At 39.1% G+C, this 21761-nt stretch overlaps 1 protein-coding gene across 1 annotated transcript in view; it reads left to right on the forward strand.

Annotated features, from left to right (window-relative positions):
- The window catches only part of LOC131977339 (adhesion G-protein coupled receptor D2), a 113083-nt gene that overhangs the window by 59737 nt on the left and 31585 nt on the right, over positions 1 to 21761 (forward strand). The window contains exon 23 of the mRNA XM_059340587.1: positions 3409 to 3562. Within this exon, the coding sequence (XP_059196570.1) occupies positions 3409 to 3562 (154 nt within the window). The remainder of the gene's footprint in view (positions 1 to 3408; positions 3563 to 21761) is intronic.

Here is a 21761-nt window from a genome sequence, read left to right on the forward strand (position 1 = left end):
GTGCGACAGACTAAATTTTGCTTGCCAATAAAAGCTGGCTACAAAGCAACATTGTGCATCTGCTAGCCTCTCACTAGTCGACAGTCCATGTTAGATGCCCTTATACATCAAACACAGACCCTCCGTAATAGCTCTCCCCCTTCCTCACTCTGCCGATTGCAGCACCTTCATCCCAGCAATGTCAAGCTCCGCGGTGGGTTACAAGTTTCTAATCCAGGACAAGCCGTCCCCTGACATTAAAGTGTCAGGCCAGTATTTATACCTTGTTGGACGCTGCTGTTTGGCTGAGGCAGTGGGATGCTGCATGTGTGTGTGGTCTGTTGATGTGTGTGTGCGCCTTAGAAGATCATACTGTAGCCTACGCAAAGCACTTTAGAAGTACTTAATAGTCTCCGGCACACATACACCACACACACATACAGACAATTATATACACTAGCACCTTGACAAACACCCACTCTCATCATTCCACACTTCTCTCCCCGCCATCACACACACACACACACACACACACACACACACACACATAAACACATACACACACAAAATGCATCTTGAGTGATCACATTAACTGCACTCCCCTTCGGCCGGCACCACATTGTCCTGCCCCTCCCACTGCACCCTGACCCACACATGTGTGCCCCCCAATATCCCCTACCTTCATGCTCGTCAGTTCATTGAAGAAGGAATGAAACCATTTCTGACAGCAGATTGATGTTTAAAATATCAGAGTGCCCCTACTTCCTTTTGACCCCCCACCTCAGAGATGGACACTGTAAGGATGGGAAGAAATGAAATAAATAAATAGATGAATTAAAGTGTGTCTGTGTGTTGGGTCGGTGGGTGGGAGGGGGGCCCCAGGGGGCCCCTTGCCACCAGGTGCAGTCTGATATATTGGCTGCTCATATTATCAGTGAGGCCCCCCCATCTACCGTCATTTTTACTGCTTCCTCTCCTCTCTGGTGGTGGCAATTTTCCAATCTTGCCGGGTTCCGCTACCAGAATGCGTTTTTTAGACATCACTGCTGCCTGACGGTTTTTAGCTAATGCTATTTTGTGCCATAAATCCTGCTTGAAATACTGTATCTACCTGTCCTTTGGTTAGATAGGAGACATTTGGCTCTAGATGACCGCACATGCCCCTATATATCCCCTTGTTGTAAAACATAGGATTGGGTATCGTGCGCTTGCCGGCTGAGGGATAAAGAGGCTTTGGCGGTGTTACTGCATATGGGGTCATTTGAAGACGAATGGCACTTGTCGGAGATAGAGGGGTTTATATGTTGTATTATTCGCAACGATTGAAGGGTTAACCCAAGGGGATAATTCACTGCAACTGCAATTTAAGGATTTAAAGTTGTTATTTATATTAAAACAGATAATTTGAAACTTCCATTGTGCTTTTTATTCCTTGATCCCCAACATTACAAGCAGATGGTATTAAGCCTCACTAAGATCATCTAATCTGTTAGGTATTCTAGCATATGTAGCATGATACAATTTTTTTTCAGGAAGCTGTGACAGTCATTTACTGGATCAACAGTGAGCCATGACACCAGATTAAATGTGTTTTATATAACCTGGCTCAAAACATGACAATCATTTAAATATTGTGGGAACAATTTACCTATATATTGCTCTTTCTACAGTGACATGACACACCTCTGACCTTAATAACCTCTCATATAAATTCCACCAAACCTAATCACACACACTTCCCTCTTAAATTCCACACAACTGTCAACCTCTTTAGCCCTCTTCCCTGTGGTAGCCCTCTATATGGGTGTGGGTCGCTCACAGTTTTTTTTAGCCCCAGGGGGTGGGGTTTTTATATACACACTTATACACATACACACATTGACCAGTGTAGACTGCCTGTTTGATACCAAGTATCTCCTGACCCACCCTGACCTCCCTCTTGTACACACACAGCCAGATTGCTTTGTGAAATAAAGCTGTCAGTTGCAGGACTCAAATAAAAAACAACCCCCCCTCAATGCTACATGCCCCTGACACCACTGAAATATAGATATAAATTGAAAGAGGATTAGTTTTTTTGATCTTAATTCAAGTTTTGACAACATATAGCAAGCAAGGAGTTGGTTGGAATCCGTCTTGATCAGAGAGAAATTAATTGAACTGGAATTTGATCTTCACAAGTGGACAATAAAGAGTTGATGTTTCTTTTTTGTCTATGTCTGGTACCACAAAAACAGCTGAGGAGTGGTTGCATTGTTGTTAGTCTTGTCTGATAAAATACTTTAAATGCCATTTGTTTCTGTTGCTGGGACTCTTGGTTAGAGTAAATGGCGTGTAGCAGTATATGTATGTTCCACTTGTGTGTGTGTGTGTGTGTGTAGGTGTGTGTGTGTGTGTGTGTGTAGGTGTGTGTGTGTGTGTGTGTGTGTGTGTGTGTGTGTCATATTTACTGAAGCCAGATATCAACAACACATAAAAGCAGCCAGAGTGGCAGGCCCCAAGTGTTGAGGCATTCCTGCCTGATAGAAGTACAGTATGAAATATTAGATGCCCTGGAGCCTGCTGAAACCCCCCAGTCTGTTTAAGAGCTGTGCAAACAAATGGGTTTTCTGTGATTACCGTTTATTTTGGTCTGGCTGGAAGATGCGTGTCTGAAAGAAGGAGGCCTCCAAGTTAAATTCACAGAGCAGCTGCTCAGGTTTTGTCCTGGAATTGTGAGAAGGACAATACAGTAGTCTACAATCGCCCATTCCATCTATTTATGTTCGTTAGTTATTGTGACTGCTGAAATAGATGTATAGAATGGGTAATCACAGAAAAAACTTCATCAGAAAAATGAAAATCAGAATGAGAAGCCTTTATTGTCATTGAACAGAGTAACAAGTACTAGAACAACGAAATTTGCCATCAACCCGTCCAAAATGTATAAAACACACATACAAAATGACAGAGGTGGACAGGACAGGAAGACAGAGATGAAAGAAAAGAAAATACAGCACAACGTGAGGAGAGGAAAGGAGGAAAAAACTATGAAAAAAAATTCAGCAACATAAGCACATACACAATACACTTCACAACATGAACAGACTTATGATATGAAATGTAAAACCTTGAGTGCACAAATCCTATGTTCTCATTCAATACAAAATGTTGACGTTAAACTGGGTGATTTTTATTTATTTTTTAATTTTTTATAGAAATTGTGTTTGCATTTTATATCACTATCAAACTGGAATGGAAGAAAAATACATAGTTAGGCTAATTGAAGAAAAAAATGTGCATTATTAATTTTTCATCATCAACTAGTTAATTACAGATGCACTTAAAGTATTTGCTCTTATCAGTTGACAGGAACGTAGGGTATACCTTTACAGATGTCAAACCAACAGTGATCTCATTCAGCTGACACTCCAGTCTCATTTCTTACAGAACTGCGCCAGTTCCCGACCATCCAGCTCAGTAACCAGCTCTCGTCCCGTCAGTTTCCCGCTAGGAACAACCCCAAGCCAGGAGGAGGAGGCCACCCCTCCCTACACATCCAGCAACGCCCCTGGCCTGGGGAAGGAGGAAGTGACGACTCGAGGTGAGTTATCAGACCAGTACTTCACAATCACAAGGCAATCAGGTTCTTGACTCTCCATTATTAATGCTGTGCGTTTCCTGCTTTGACAAGTAAATATGTTTGCTTAAATCATATATATGGTTAGACCTTAAATGCCATTCTCATTCTTTAAGTTGAAGGTACAGTGACAAAGAAAAGCCATTAAAATTATAACATGCTAATGAGAATCAGTTTGAATATTTTACTAGAGATTTGAAATTATTTTTAGTACAAATTCTCAAAGTTTCAGCTCTGATTCCAGGTCACATTGTCTTTCTTGAAATGTATTAAGTTAATACCTGTTGCAGCCAAGAAAAAACATAAATAAATAAATAAATAAATAAAAAAACATTCTAATTCTAACTTGACTTGACATCCTGAGTCAAAATAATGAGGTTGTATCTTAATTTTTCCTGAAATTAGATTTACCCTCAAAGCCTAGTTAAAAATGGGTCCATATGAATGGTGCAACAGGTTGACGCGTATTAATAAGAAGATTTAATAAAAATCTTAGATTTTGGAATGAAATTATGTTACACTGGCACCCCATTGAATACATATAGTGAGTGTATACTATACAAGACAGTTCGTATCTACTTGCTGCCTATGTATATATGAAGTTTATGTCAATAGATCTTCCTAAATCCAGCTGCTTTAATTCAGCGTTACTGTCACTGAAATCAAGCAATTACTACTTCTAGAGTTCTAACTCTTGAATACAGTTGTAGTTGGTGATATGGTGCTATAACTATATTACTACGATCTTTAAATCGCTTATCTTGTGTAGTTTTTCGTAGATCAGAGGATCTGAACCAGCTTCCTTTGAAACCGAACATTATGGCAAGTTACAAGATTGCTTGCTGATTTGATTTCTCTCTGGCCTTGCTTCTCAAAAAGCACAACCAATCCACCATCACTTAAACAGAACAAGGAAGGCCACCCATCATGTGCTATCTTTTTTAATTAGACTGAGCAATGGAATATGACTATATAAGAACACATGAAATATTTTTGGGTTGTGTACCTTTTTATTTTTTCATTATTGCAGCTCTCTTGAAGAGGACAGCAACTGTAGCCTTGCTTTTTGAAATGTTCAGTTCAGAAGTGGTTCAGAAGTTGTTGTTTTTTTTTTTCCTGTACAGCGTAGTACCTCAAATGCAGCAAAGCCTTTTCACTAATTAATTCAATGGAATTAAAAAGTGCTGACAGTTCACGTGTGGCATGTGTGCATAGTATGTAGGTGGCAGACACCCATTCATCCAAATATCCTCTGCATTCCCGTTCCATGACTTCCACTGACACCCTCTCTCACATTTTTTGAAGGGAATTTGTTTTACAAAGAGACTTAAATACTTCTTAAATAGAAATGTTATTAGTTTATTTTTATCAATTCACAAAATGCAAAGTGAGTGAACATAAGTTACATATAAATCTTACAATATTTCGTGTGACCACCCTTTGCCAAACTTTTACAAATTCCATTTTCTTTATGATAGTTTTTATATGCACTCAGTTGCTCAGGTATACCTAGTTAAAACTAAGGCAGTCTAATACAACAGCCTGTCAGTAGCTTGCATCTGAATTAAAGTTGAAGTCAGCAGTTTTCCGTCATTGAGCAATAATTTAGTAACTTAATAACTTTTCAGCATGTTATAATTCAAGTGGTCTGAGTGAAAACCAGAATTCTACACCTCCTCTTGGCTCTGTTTTCAGGAATTTAAAAATCTAGCCCGAGACAGGAGACTGTCCCCAATCACAGGTAATTTCAAAGAGAGGACCTTCCCATTGGCTGTTCTATCAAAGATGGTAAAAGCCTCACACAGTAGTGGAAAATCCCACAGGAAAAGTTGCTATTCCAGCATTGGCAACAACTGCCTACACTGCAAAGCAACCCAAAAAAAGGATAACAGACTTTTCAAAAAGAGAGTCTTAAACAGAGTCCGACATCAAACACAATAGAATAATATCGACAAAGCCTTTCAAGGCTAATAGTTTAGCCTTCTGCTTACCATAGCCAAAGACACACAGCTGCAGCCGAATTATTGCTGCAGTTAGCAGAATGCTAAACTATTTACATTTCTCTCTATCTCTCAAATACTTCACGATATTAACATGTTTGTAGCTAGCTATAGCTTTTAATCACAGTATGCCATCTTAAAGAGCTTTCCAGGCCCACAAGTTTGAGAAAACTAACTAAAAACAGGATGGTAGTTCTTATAGAATTGCTGCTATAATATAGCATCAGGCTCACAGTCACCATCAGGATGATTCCAATTAATGACTAGTACTCGTACAGGGTACTTCTAGATTATTTCTAGAAAACTGCCTACCCTAGCTTTAAGTTTATATCCTTACATTTTTGCTAAATTTGACGAGGTGTTGATTCAACTTAATGGTTATTTTGGAGGCTTTAGTTAGCTTGTTGTGCTGCCAATTGTGTCTTACAGGGAGGTGTTTGTGATATCTACCTTCATTGATAAGTGGGTGGTCAAAATATAAGAAACACTACAATCTTCAAAATGATCATGAAGTTCAATCAAGTTTTAGCTATGTCTATTTTCCCCCAGTTTCCCCACAGGCATATCTGCAAGGCATTACGACAAGTTACTCTGAAACAGAGAGTAGCGGCTGGCCTGTTGAGTGAAATCAGACATCAGAAATCTCCTGTTGAACTTGAACACTAACCAGACACCCTGGCTTCAATCTAGCTGCCTGACCCATGCTGCACTCAGCAGATTTAAGAGTCATTTTGTTGTGGAAAAGATTGGAGACATCGGTTTCAAAGCAGGAAAAGAAAGATGGAGAGGTCGATTCCTGGTTTCATTCTGTAATTTAAAGCAGTTCTTAGTGTCACTAGCTCTGTTGCCCTAGTTGATGCAGCATTTGCAGCATTGAATTTATTTTTTGGGATTTATTTATTTGCAAAAGCGTATAAAAACCCCAAAAACTGACATAAAGAAGAAAAAAATATGCTTAGAGGTTTTTATAATATGTCTTCGTAAATGACAAAGTATAACACTGACAATCACAGAAATTACTTGGCAGACATTGTTTAGGTTGATTAATATTTTAAATGACTGTAAGTATTTATTATAACATACTACTTGGGTTATGGTTTGTGACTTGTACAATAATGATATTCTCATGTGAATAGCACACATGCTGTGTGTTACTGCTCCTAGTTGCCGCTCTGTGCACCTCTCAGACTGATTTACAGTGTTTCCATTGCAGGTGATTTGCATGGTCCTCAGCACTATTACTGTCTCTTTCATTCACTCAGTGCGCAGTAGTTAAATCAGTCCCTACGTCATATTTACATGACTGAACCCCCAATGCAACCTGACAAATCAAACTCGGCAGCTCAAATCATGTTTGTGATGTAACACAATTGCAGAATCAATTGATTGTCAGATGATATTATTCAGCCGATTTGCTCCCCCTCCAATCTGCTCCAGACTCAATGCTACAACATGCAAATGCGATCAGCTCCGTGTCATTGAGTGCTGGGAACGGGTTGGCGGCCGAGTGCTCATACAACACAAACTGCTGCTACTGTATGCAAATTATCATCCGGCAGGGCACGCAGAGGCAAACATGCACTCTCAATTCACTTTAACCAATCATCAAGATGACCCCGACTCACTTGACTATAATCTTAGTATACTGCACAATGTTTCCCCTGGGATTTTTTTTCAGTGCTAAAATTTTATTGACTTATTGCCATTTTCAATTTTCACATAAATGAGACAAAATACCTAACTCTCCTTTTCTAACTAACCTCTGCTTCAACATGGCCAATATCAGCCTTTCGTTTTTGTTTTTTTTGCAAACCACGTTATCACAGTGTGTTTATGATCTTTGCTGATCCCCAACTCTGGCTGCTTAAAGTAGATAGCAAGGTTATTACATTTGGGGAGATTTGTATTTAACAGTTTTGCTTCTCATTTAGGAGTGGCAATGCACTACTGTTTAATGCATATAGAGGAAACTCTGCTATATGAGAGTTAATTGCATATCTGTTTTTATGCTGGGCTATTTTTAAACATGATGATTAAATCAATCATTCGTTTCAGCAAGCAGTGCAACACGTGACAATGTTTGCTGTTTCTGTCATTTTTGAGCAAATATCATTTAGATCATTAATTGAAAAACAAAACAAAAAAAACTTGCGGCTCTTCTGTGTGGAGTTTGCATGTTCTCCCTGTGTTGGCGTGGGTTACCTCCGGGTTCTCCGGCTTCCTCCCACAGTCTAAAGATATGCAGCTTAGGTTTAACTGCTGAATCTAAATTTCCTGTAGGAGTGAATGAGAGCGTGATTGTCTGTCTCTATGTGTCAGCCCTGTGATAGTCTGGTGACCTGTCCGGGTGTACCCCGATCTCACCCAGTGTCAGCTGGGATCGACTCCAGCTCCCCGCGGCCCGCGTTCAGATAAGCAGTGAAAGAGAATGAATGAATGCCAGGACCACAATGAGCAGAATTATGCTTTTTGGGAAGTGATTGCTCTACAGTACCGGTGCCTTTATTTTGACTGTAGGCGCCACATATGGCACGATATTCCCTCTAATCATAAAACACAAACAACAAACAGATGGGGCCCATTTTTTTTTTTACAACAATTACCACACCATCTCCTAAGTGATAGTGGTGGCTTGCATGTACAAGGTCAACCCCTTCCTATGCCTTTTCCATGTTTCTGTTTACTCAAGTTGGTTGGCACAAATGTCCAAGGCAGACAGCGGATTATGTTGAGGGTACATAGTGAAAAATGTGAACAAAATAAAGCACATATTTGCTGTGAGCACCCGAGAAGGACAAGTGCATAATGAAGGAATAGGGGTGAAGTGTGGGGGGGGAAGGAATTGAAAAGGGAAGGGTTGTGTGGGCTGTGTGTGTGAATGTTCCATTCCTGATGAGATGGCCCCACACAAAGGCTGAGTTTGAAGGTTGTGAGCCCTTTTAAGATGGAATAATATGCTGGATCACTAGTGTTACCTCACATCATGTTCTTGCTTTGTTAAAGCCTCCTTCTGAACTAACAAAGATAGTGAAGCAGTTACCTTTCATTTCATGTTTTGAATTCAAAAGGTCACTGTGTTTTTATGTGGGGGTGGGTGGGGTGACTGGACTGAAGGTATTGTTTTACTTCTTATAGATTTTGGTTTGTCGTACTGTGCATGTTCAATTTGTGTCAGTATTTGATGGTTCAATGGTGATGGCACTTTTTTTCATGTCTTTCCAATAGGGGTGTGCCATGTTGTATCGTTCACGATTATACCGGTATATTTTTTTAATGAATAAAAACAATGCATATCATGATATTGGCAACATTCCTAGTTCTTGAAGTAGTGGCGTAAGGGTTTCCCATTAATGACCTAGACTGTGGCAGCCTGCCATAGTCTCGTGTGCTGCTCTAACGTCACATTTCAAGCTAGTGAAAGTATATCTACACTATTTATAATATAAAGTTATTTTGCGTGTGTTGCCGTTGCTCAGCAGAGTGTCTGTCACCCATCAGTCAGTCCAACATCCACCTCTCCGTCCCGCCTGAAACATGCGTGCGCATTCACACACTTACACACATACACACTGAATATACCGAGCTGCCATGCCTCTCCGTATCAGTCCCGTCCCCACATCATCTCTCTATGAGCGTCTGCGTCTGCACCTGCGCGTGCTGAACTAAATACTATCAACCTGTCCGGGCCGTCAGAGGTCAGAGGCACTCCCCCGGACCCCATAGATCAGGGATGGGCAACTTTAATGCTGGAGGGGGCCACAATTTTTCATCGACGCTACCACAGGGTCACATATAGGACCGTGCACTTAACCAGATATGATGAAACTGCAATTTTTAAATATGTTTACAGTGCAGTAATTTAACATATTTCATGCTCAAATGCATGTATAACAGTATAAATAGGAATACAAAAGGTTAGAAGCAAATAAAAAATAACCATTGAACCATGTGATTTATTTTTTCAAGAACAGCAGACCAACATTAATTGTAATTTCATGCATTTTTACACTGCACTTTTAAAATCTCATGCTCAAATGCATGTAGTTGTACTGAGGGCCACTTCAAGTGAGGGTACGGGCCGTATGTGGCCCCCGGGCCTCCAGTTGCCCATCCTTGCCATAGATGTTTGTTGTTTTTAATTTGCAAAATTTTTTGGTATTTGGCAACTGTTGAGATTTGCACTTAAGATTTAAGTAAATTTATTAATCCCACAATGGGGAAATTCAATCTCTGCATTTAACCCATCCTTTTTTACACACAAGTGAACACAGCATGCAAGGAGCAGTGGGCTGCATATTACTGCGCCTGGGGAGCTGTGTGGGGGGGTGTTAGGTGCCTTGCTCAAGGGAACTTTGGTCCTTAACCTGTCTGTCCTGGGATTTGAACTGGTGACCCTCTGGTTACAAGCCCGATTTCTAGATTTATGATTGATTTTTATTTTGTTGAAGGTTTTTTTGACTACAAAAATTATATTTTCTATATATATTTTTCAGTATTTTGTAATATCGTCAAGAATATCGTTAGTGCAAAAATACCCTAAAATATCGTGATAATCTTTTAGGGCCATATCGCTCACCCCTACTTCCTAATTTCATAGTGTTTCTTAATTTGAGGCCCACAATCATGTTCAAATTTTTGTCAGGATTTTAGGTGGAGTGATGTCATACCCTGTTCATCAGGTGCCTATAACAAAGTAAAGATAAAGTATTGTGCAGTATCACAAGTCTCCTCAAGTTCATCGTAGCAAACCTGTTCTTTGGTGTCATTTCCAGTTTACGTAACCCAACTTGTACGAACCATATGCCTGCATATTGCTGACATTTGACACCCCTTCCCCTTCCTCCTTTCCTAACATGTGTTCCTCAGCATCCCTTGCAATTAGGGGCCTTGTAGATAAAATAGTGTGGCGGCCTATTGCATGCATCTTCTGCAGATTACACACAGATCCTTTGCTGACACCACCATGGGGTTGACTTCCCCTTGCCTCCATCCACCCTCCACACCATCACCTGTCATGCATGTTTAGCCCAGATCATTGACATGCAACAGGATCTCCTGCTTCGAAAATACAAAAAAAATGAAACATTCCCTTGTGTAATGACAGCATGTTTGTGTGTTTCATCTGGGTGCTTGCTGTTGGATCAGTTTCTTATATTGGCTGGTCCACTTCTGTAGACCATGCACTGTGAATAGGGCTGTGCTGTACAGACTCAGGCAAATGTCCCAATGTTTTCAATATCTCTGTTTATCAAGGAAAGTGATAATGTTTTGGAGATAAATATTGGTGGCACCTCACTGCTTGCAAACTTTACCAGCAGGACAGTACACATCATATATATTGCAATGCTATAATAACTAACAGCTTAAGTATATGTTGTGTCTCATATCATGGTGTCAGCATCTACAGATGTATTCTCTCTGTGTGAAAACGTACCAACTAAATGCTTCACATTCAGAATTTACAGTGTATATTTACAAAATACTACATTTTATGAGTTTGAACATTAAATCGTTGTGCAGTTTGCAGTTGAATGGATTAGCAAATTATCGCAATCTGTTTTATTTTTTTCTTACACAACATCCCAACTTTTCCCAACCTGGAATCAGGCTTTCATATATAGGCTGGTTTATTGCGGAATAGTTATGTACAAATGCTTGTAAATGTGACAAAATGAACGCAGCTGTTGGTTGCTTGACCTTTCTCCTTCTGTTTCTTTTCTGCAGGAATTTTATCTCATTTGAAGCTACATGTCTAAATCTGTTATCGTGGCAGGAATTCATTATAATTTCAAATATCCTTGAGTGTCACTCGTGTATAAAATCCATGAATGTGTGATTCAACTTGTATGTCTTGCTCAGAGTGTTAAGTTATGACATCCTTGTACTATGTGCATGTACTACAACTATGCACACAAACTGTAATTTGTTATTAAGATTTTTTTTCCACTTCTAACACTAATTTGTGTTACATTATAAAGTACTATAGCATGGTTCTGTTTCTTATAATGGAAGTTAGAAGTATGATGATATGAGTTGAGTGTCTGTGTGGCCTGAAGTCTGTTTTTTTTAACATTGCAATAAATGTTTGTAGTGAAGTGTGACCTATTTTACTGGTCAATTTAAAAACAGAAGTTAAAATTCCCATACTCAAGGAGGGCGGAGTAACATTTGTTTTCCTAGTTGATAGTGATATAAAGCTGTTGTTACAGGTCACTCTTAAATCGGAAACACCAACCATGCATTTGGAGGAATACTAGGAAGAATTTGTTGCATTGGGAATTGACATCACATTGATAATTAACACAAGATAACTAAAGACACTGGAGGTGAGGTGTTCCTGTGCATTTGTGTGACAGAGAGGTATTTGGCCTCTGAGCGGCGGCTCGTGTTCAATGTCTCGCTGATGAAAAGTGATGTGTACTAATTCTACATCTGCTCAAACCAAACAGGGCTCGCAAGTTCAGCCAAGTCCCAAAAAAATCACTTCCTCACAATTTATCTTCCCTTTACCCTCTCTCTGTGCACAAATTTGACGATTTTACCCAGATCCTTTATGCATTTTGAGGTGATGGGCAAATAAGTGAGGTGTGTGTGTGTGTGTGCGTGCGTGTGTGTGTGGATTTGAGGATTTGGCTTGTTGGCTTGGCTGTTTAGAGGATATGTGGCCCTGAAATGGGCTCTTGTCATGTGGGCTGAAGCTTTGAGGACTTGATTGTAGCCTCAGTGTAAATACCCAAACAAACAGGCAACAGTCAAAATGTGCTATGGGTTCACCATGTATTTACATTCCTCTTCCTCTCTCCCACTTGGCTTCTTTCACTCTCGCTTCTTCTTGTGTCTGATTTGTTAATTTGTATTTACTTGCTAGATTTCCTTTCTTCTTTCTTTTGCTCCCTCTCTTCCTCTGACACATACTCCTTCCATTCCCTTTATTCTCTCTGTTTGTGAATGATATTTGACATATTTGTGTAAGTGTCACAGCTGAATTTGGAGAAAGACTTTGTGACAGGAATTAAGATTTAAATTGTCAGTTAACGCACTTGTTCACTATTTATCACAGTTGTGTGAAAAATCTCAAAAACATTCTTAGATCATTTGAAACAACTGCATTTTCTGCACTCGTACTCAATCTGGCATTTCATATTCATCACACCCAATGAAACAAATCCAAAGATGAAATATTGAGCCCATTTGGTTGTTCTTAAGTGGCTTTAAGCGCAACTGTTTATGCATATTCTCCCAGCCGATACAAAGCGTACCAGGCTTCTAGAATTTGTTTTCCGCAGCTGTTCTGCATAACAACGCCACGCTATCACGCACAGGGCGAAAGTCTGGTGAAGGGAATCGATTCATAATTCAAAGAAACAACAAGGCACAAGCTGTGGCGTTGTCAGATATAACAAATTGAGGAGGAAAAGAGTTGAATTTGTATCTGCTTACAGAGGTTGACTGCATTATACATACTGCAGGTGCCGCTGAGTGCGTGGTAATAGGATATATGATGGATGGCCAAGCCGCATGGGCTCCCATTCCTCTGGGTTATTCATCTATTTATCTGCTTATTTATTTATTCCTTCACCCAGAGAGACCCTCACAAACTCAGGATTTGCCTAAGGTGCAATAGTACCTTAAAGCGGGCGAGTATTGGCTGGTATGGAAATGTGCCTGAGCTCTCTGAGATCTGGAAGTCAGAACTACTGATGTCTGTGCTGATGTTCATTGGTGCTGTTGGTGGTTTAAGGATGCCAGTAGTTTGTTGAATCTTGATAGTTTTTCTAAACAAAACCATGACACATCTTTCCGTAGGAGCTTCTTAGAAACCACAAACTGGAACAAACAAATGGAACTCATGCAACACAGAAAAATATTGGAACGTGCACGCAAACTAGAGTCAAGCTTTTTGTCTCAAGTACTGATTGTTATCAGTACTGATTGTTATCAGTACTTCATGTATCTAGAGATGGTAAAGCGGTCAAACCTCCTCATACTGAGTCACTTGTACTCTTATCTGTCTTAACATATTCTGTATATCAATGCTTACTCTAGCACACTCAACAGGACCATATTTTGGTCAAGGATTCTGGTTTCCATTTGTAGTCTATATCTGTACTATTGACAAATCACATTTCGTAGACTTTGGCTCCTTGTGAAACAATCCGGTAACTATATTTTTGCTTTTTAAGTTTCTAATCATACTTAGGGCCGGGTGATATATCGATATATCGATATTTTTTTAAATGTGATATGGAATTAGACCATATCGCATATATCGATAAAGTTCAAATTTGCGCTGTGATCCTTGATCCAGGCAAGCTGCTTTATATATAATGCTGCCCTTACTAGGGGTTTGTCATATTCAGTTTTTTTGTAATGTTTGTTATTCTTTTCTCATATAAATATATTTCATATGCTTTTGTTATTTAAGATAACAAAACAAAATGTTAATGTTTATTTAAATGTGCACTTTTTTGATTAAAAAAAGGTTGTTATACAGTAATTATGTTGACTTAAATAAACAGCCTTAATGAAACTACTTGTGACATGTCATATTTGACTTTGACTGAACATTTGCTCTCACGTTGCAATAAAAATATGGGGATATATATCGTATATCGATATTCAGCCTAAATATGTCGGGATATGACTTTTTGTCCATATAGCTGGGTGCTTCAGAACCCTACAAATATCAGCCCTTACACCAAGAGGCAGAGACACCCAGTGGGTTCAGAGATTGCTTGTGCCCCTGCTGGTGTTGGACTTAATACCATCAAAACATCCTTCATTGCATCAGCCAGTTCTATTTTGCTGCTATCCCACTATCTAAAAAAAAAACTAAAAAAAAACTACTAATCATCCACCTTACGAAATTAAAAACAACATAATAAGATGATTAAATCAAACTGGGGCACTTTGTAAAAAAAAAAAAAAGAAGAAAAAAAAGAAGGCATGATATATTTGAGGAATGTTTGAATGATTAAAATTAAATAATAGCAATCAGTCAGCTAACATAAAAACCAAACCTACAGCGACAGGGACCCTTTGATCACACACAACCGTCTGCTAACTGCCTTTCATGTTTAACCCTGTCACTGCTCCCCTGTTAAGAGTGTCACACAAAGACCTGCGTGGGCCCTGGGACAGGTCACCTCTCCTGGGCCAAGCTGTCTCACAGTCTACCTCCCCCCCCCCCCGCCCCCCACCACCACCACCCTGCAACATCAGCCTGTTTCCCAGCACAGAGGGAACACTACACTCTATCTTAGTGAATATGCAATGTTAAAAGATGCACTTCACAATATTTTTATATAAAAATACATCAGCCTGAATCACAAATGTGCAAATTCTGTGTGTGTTCGGTGTGCGTTTAAACACACACACACACACACACACACACACACACACACACACACACACACACACACACGCCAATTTTGCTGCAAGTGTCTTAACACAGTACTAAAGCATTCCCCACTACTAACATCGTGCAGCTGCCAACAGCACCTCTAAACCAATATCAGCGCCTCCACCTCCTCCCCCCCAGAACATTTTTCCATCGTCCTCATCTCAACAGCCCATGGCAACGACATAGCCGGCAGCTTACGACGCAGCAAAGTGGGGAAGAGGGAGGGGGGAATGGGGTAAGGGGGGGAGTCGGGCCGTAGATCAGGGCAGGGAGGATGGCGGCGCGACCAGGAGGTGACAGGGGAATAACATCCCTTTCTCCTCAATCGACAGGGACCATAACTCCTGCCTCTCCAGGGACAGATTGAGAAAGGCAATAGCCCAAGGGGCTGTGAAGCACGGATGCTTAGGAGAATTGAAAGTTAAAAGAAAAACGCAGTTTGCCGAGCCACTGCCACTGATTCAGCCGACAGCACCGCTCCTCGCTACTGGAATTTTCTTATTTCTCGTAGTTCTTTTTTTTTTTTTTTTGTAACACGGCACTAGAAAGGCCCAAGTGGCATACTGTCCATATAGATTATCAAACAATAAATCTCCAAGGGTTGGCGTGTAGTATTTTCCCCAGTTTTGGAGACTTTTCTGCACTTATTGAAGTTAGTGGGAGAATGTGCACATATTTCTTTTTTAGTGACCTGAGGTGTTGGCCTCAATTGGCCTCCAGTAAATTGTTTTCTGGTGGGAGAGGTTGATGAGATGAAAATTGTTTCTTAACTTTCTCCTTTGACTTCACTGCCACTGGTTTGCGATAAACTGTCACAATTGGCCGATTGGCCGAATTGGCCGAACACCTTGGCACTTTGTTTTCACACGGCCAGTAACAGAATTCATTCCAGTGCTAGGCTATGTTGGGAATGGTGAACCCGATGTGGGTGATCTATGAATATTCCAAGGACGGTGTTCCAATTTTACTGTACGTTACCACCTTTTTGCTGTTTTTCTACTGCATTGTATGATTGACTCTTCTCAACTCGCTCTTTTTTTGGTTTTCCGTTAGCAAAGCTGTGGATATTACCTGGTGCTTTTTGTATCAGCAAGGACGAGGTTCCAAGCAAGCTGAGCAGATACTAGAAGTTAGAGCTCAAACACTGCCGACTACCCATTGTTCAGAGAAAATCATCACAAGCTGTCAATAGGAACCACAGTTTTTTTTATAATTCAACCCAGATTTTAAGAAATGGAAGCCCGCAAAACTTCACTACACTGAACACAATGCGTACAATACACCATACAGTAGATGAAGTGCAAACGTTTCTCTGTTTACATTCCCACCAAGGTTATAATAGTTTGGGATTTTCCATTAGTTTTAATTTCGTTGTCAATTTTTGTTTTCAAATTCAGTTAGTTTTAGTTGTTTTTTAGAGTGAGTTTGCTAGCTTTATTTCGTTTTTAATTTTTGTAAAAAGCTTTGTTTTAGTTTAGTTTTTTATTAGTTTTAGTTTTAGTTTTTTTTGTAATGGGGTATTTGTTGGGTGCGATTCACTAAGGTCACAATAAATGTTGCCTTTATTTCCTTTTATTATCCATCTCAGCTCCAAAAAGTTTACTAAGTCATAAAACCAGATAGATGAAATAGATTTCATATCAACCAAAATGGTTTACGTATGAAAAAAGTTGACGAAGACGGAAACGAAGGACATTTTCACTATAATTTTAGTTAGTTTTAGTTAGTTATCTTTTTTTTTTTAAATTAAAATTTTCATTTCAGTTAATGAAAATGTTTTGTCAATTCTAGTTTTCGTTATTTCGTTAGTTTTCGTTAACTATAATAAACTTGATTCCCACCTGAGCTGTGAGGTTGTAACTGATGCTATTACCAAGGATGCAAATTTAATTTCAACATGGCGGGGGGTGGGACAGGTGCAGGTGTGCTTCTACAATGCTGCTGTAATGTATAGTAGTATAATAGTCTTCTCTGGTTTACCACATAACCACAAATGATGAAACTGGAAGAAGGAAAAGGGAAATAAATATAGATTATTGTCCATTACATACTGTATATCAAGGAGTGTGTGTGCTGCACAATAGCTTTATATAGTGACCCGTGTGTCACAGTAATAATATAACATGGTAAATCACACTGTTTAATTGCTGTGTGATTATACAATGAGTGCTGTGTCAGCAAGAAATCACAGCTCCCTTCTCTTTCTGTTTTATTTTGTTTATTTCAAACACTTGAGTCCTCTCCCCTCACAAATTTCTCACTGTCTGCTCTCTAAAAATCCTTTCTTCTCTCAGCTTCAGTCTCTCTCGTCTTTCCCCTTCTTCCACTTTTCTTTATCTCTTCCCTCTCTCTGTCTTTTTCCATTCTCTCCGTCACTCACTCCACTCCTCCGCAGCCACATTCGCCCGTTTGGAGTGGGTGGGGAGCAGGCGGGTAGCAGCTTTTATAGCTTGATCAATTTTACAGTGGCTTATTGAATAGCTTTTAATGCCCTCCTTTACTTTCAGTTGTAACCCGCAGAGTGTCTGCCGCTCCAGGGCTGATGTGATGGCTCGCCAGAGAGAGAGAGACAATAAATTTTAATACATCGTCTCTGGAAAATTACACATGTTTAATCATTGATTTTTATTGGCTCATCATGATAACATTATCCCAGTGGGTGAGGGTGGACAAAAGAGCAGCTCATAAAAGAAAAGAGGTTGAATTAGTTATGGCATTTTAAAGAGTGAAGTTGACAAAATGAAATGTTGGCATAACCAACTTCCCTTTATCTATTATACAGTGTATTGATTGGTATTATAAATGTTATATACATGGACCATTTGAAGCAGTGACCATTTAAACATTGGGACCTTCTCCAGGAATTTTTTAGTGTGTCAGTTTGTTGAGACCAAATACAAAATGAAATGCCAACTAGGACTGTATGTTTTAACAGCCAAGGAATTAAAAGAAACAAAGACAAATTTGATTTTACATGATGCACAGATCAAATTATATTGTGTATGTAATGTATTTTGGGGCTTTTTTAGGGTCAGATATCTCAAGATCTATGTCCACTTTCCTGAAGTCAAAATAAGTTTAAGCTAAAGTAACTTTCTGCAAGTTTCTGCCTTTTCCAGTGGCAAAAGATCATTGAAATGGCATTCAATCTACAGCAAGGAAGGTGGAGGTAATCAGATAAGCTTTTAATTTTACCATTAGTCTAGGGCTGGCCGATATATCAATAGAAAAAATATATCGGTATACTTTTTAATGTGATATGGAATTAGACCATATCGCATATATCGCTATAGTTCAAACTTTTTTCTGTCTTTATATATAAACGCTGCCCTTACTAGGGTTTTTTTCATATTTAGTTATTTTGTAATGTTCGTTATCCTTTTCTCATAAAAATATATTTATTTCAGAAAAAGATTGGCTTATTTTATTTCATGGGCTATCTTTATTTATTTCTTACAGTGATTTTTTTTCATTTAAAGGTGCACTTTATGAAGCTTTGATAAAAAAAAAAAAAAGAAGGTACTCCTGTTGTTATATTAGTATTTATGTTCACTTAAATAAACGCTTTTAATAAAACTACTTGTGACATGTCATATTTGGCTTTGACTGAACATTTGCTCTCACTTTGCAAAAAAAATATCGGGATGTATATATGGATGTATATATCGTATATCGATATTCAGCCTAAATATATCAGGATATGACTTTTGGTCCATATCGCCCAGCCCTACATTAGTCTTTTAAAAACCCATAAATGTTCCACCTTGTGAGGTGTGTTTCTGCCACATTTATGCAGTTTACTTGAATGACTAAAAAACAATACATGTAGAATGTGTTTCCTCCAATGAACTTACTTTATTGTTACACACATCCTTTATCCCTGAGACATCCTTTCTCTTCTTTTCCTATCCCCCAATTCTCTCATTTGTATTGTTTTCTATTTTTTTAGTCTTTGTCGAACGGAAAAAATATAGTAGAGATTTTTTTCATCACACTTTTTTGTTATACTATGTTAAAATACTGACTTATAAATAAACTAAAAGGGCACTCGGAGAGTCTAGACATCTGCCAAGGCCATATGCCATATCATGCAATTTCGGAAAAAAATAATTTGTATACACCCGATGATTTGGATCCATTCCAAAATGTATTGATTGCTTCCTTGGCCCATGCTACACCCTTCCAGCAAGTTTAATGAAAATTGGGCCAATAATTTTTATGTAATACTGCTGACTAACAAACAAACAATCCAAACCAAAATCATAACCTCCTTAAAAAATGGCCAAACAAATTTGAAATTTGATTTGATTTGATTAAGGAAATTCAAAAAAGTTGCAAGATATATATAGCTTCTTTTCTCTCTGTCATCTCCATTGTGATTCACCTGAACAACTGGAGTGCATGAAAGGTGAAGTTTAAATATGTGTGCACCAAGATTTATCGTCTGCATATTAAAAAAATATCAGGATCATTAAGTCCAACTCTGCTGCCATCAAGCTGATGAAAGCTGGCAAACACACAGACTTCATAATGCCTGGTGTCTATGCCAGTGTGTGTGTGTGTAAAAGGAATGTGATAAGGTAGATTGACTTCTAATATAAATGGTAGAGGAGTCTACTGACAGCCGTACAGCCGTGCCCTTTGTGTCCCTGCCTGGCAACCAAACACCCTTCTTTCAATATGCTCATATTCTTTCATTCTTGATTCGATGATCTTGTTTGCAAATACTGTTTTGAAGTTTGTGCATGTGTGTTTGTGACGGTATGTGGGCGTAAGACGATTAGTTCAACTGGCTTTAACCCTTTGATGCACAACATATTGACCCCCCTTCTAATGCACAACATGGGTCAAAAATGTCCTGCAATAATTTCCCATGTTATTTAATGCTTGCCGTGTGTTTCTGTGCTCTATCTTTTGATATCAACTTATTTTATGATTGAATATTCCAAGTATTCTTTAAATATACTTGTTTTGATAACAACAGATCATTATTTCCATTTTCCCCCTCATTCTTCATGAAAAAAAAAGTTTTTGTGCTATGACATAGCTAACTACTTGGCTAAGTAGCTTGCTATGCTAACTACTTAGCCAAGAAGTTAGCTAAGTAGTTAGTTTAGCAAGCTACTTAGCTAAAAAATGGATATGGGTCATTTTTGTGCATTAGAAGAGTAGTGACACAAAAATGATTTTATTAAAAAAATAAAATAAAGGAAAACATAAAATTAGGATGTATGATGATCAAAAACAAACTAATTGAGGAAAACCTGGAATACTGAATGATGAAAATAATTTATTGCAAAGATATAGAACATAAAAACTCTGTCGGGTCACTTTAGACCCATGTTGTGCATCAAATTGTTTATGGCATGAAAGTTGAGATAACAATAATGCACAATATTAATCAACAATTCACAATAATATGAATATTAACGCAACAATCTCTCTCTCTCTCTCTCTCTCTCTCTCTCTCTCTCTCTCTCTCTCTCTCTTACACACACCACACATAGAACACACACACTTGCACACACTAGGGGCAGGTTAGCCCTCCTCCACACCGGCACCTGCTCCGTTGAAGGTGAAAGAAGTGCTCACTTGAGCTCATTGAAAAGTAGATGTGACAGTAAATTTTTCAGGCCCTTGTGAGATGGGAGATCTTGTTATAGCAGTCAGGATGGGGGTCAGGGCAGTGGCTGCTTGATGATTGAGGAAAAGAGAAGTAAATTCATTCTGCTTCGGGCACTTTGTCAAGTGCCAGTAGCTTACTGTTGAGAGCCACTCACCCATCACCGTGTTACGGCCCCAGAGGTCACCTCCACCGCCATAAATCTGCCTCGCCTGCTAAACCTACTGCCTTCCCCCGGCTGAGCACGAGCAGGGAGAGAGGCTGCAGCTGCTGCTGCTGCTGCTCCTCATAGTCACTCAAATGAAAAAAAAGACAGAGGGGAGAATATAGATTCTCCTTTTGATGCTGCTGATGGTGTAAGAGCAGGACACTGGATGTGCTGTGCCACAGGGGGGATGTGTACCTTTGAACTAATGGTTGTGTTGTATGTGAGAAACGATGGATGGATTTCACATGTATTTATAGTGAGGGGCTTTCTTTCTCAGTGTTACAATAGGGGCATGCATGTGCATTTTGTTACTGGGAGTTTGTGTAATTAAAAGTGGATTTTTACGCATTATGATGTAAATCCAATTTTCTTTTAGGCTGCCTTAAAATGATAACGGTGCCCAGATACACTAACAACTCAGGGACAGGAAAATATAATGAGAAGACTGATGAAGTAGTTGCTTTCATGTTTTTTTAGACAGAAATAAAACTTAAACTAATAATCAGTTAACATAGTAATTCCTGCATCGCGTGCATTACACAGCAGCCAAAGGAAAGAAAAGGTTAAAAGAGGTTGTGCAGAAGATAGAAGCAGAGTGGGAAGATGGGAGTGTGACAAAAAGGGAGGAAAGAAAAATAGAATGGGCATGGGAAGTCACTCTACTAAATAAAGTAAAATAATATTGAAAACTTCAGCATTACAGCCAGGGTTTCTCCAACACTATTACCTGTTGCTTCTGCACAGTCTAGTATTTGCCTTAATATTACTTACAGAGTGGTACTGTCCTGCATCACACAGGTAAATCCAAGTGAACGGCTGCCTTAAAACAATGCAAATAAAACTGCATTAATCCACTTTGAATCATTAAAATACTTTGTGTTAGCAGCAGCACTCTCAAATAGTGTACACTGTAGCTCATTTACCTAGTC

This window comes from Centropristis striata, chromosome 9 (assembly GCF_030273125.1).
Source record: "Centropristis striata isolate RG_2023a ecotype Rhode Island chromosome 9, C.striata_1.0, whole genome shotgun sequence".
Taxonomy (NCBI): Eukaryota; Metazoa; Chordata; class Actinopteri; order Perciformes; family Serranidae; genus Centropristis; species Centropristis striata.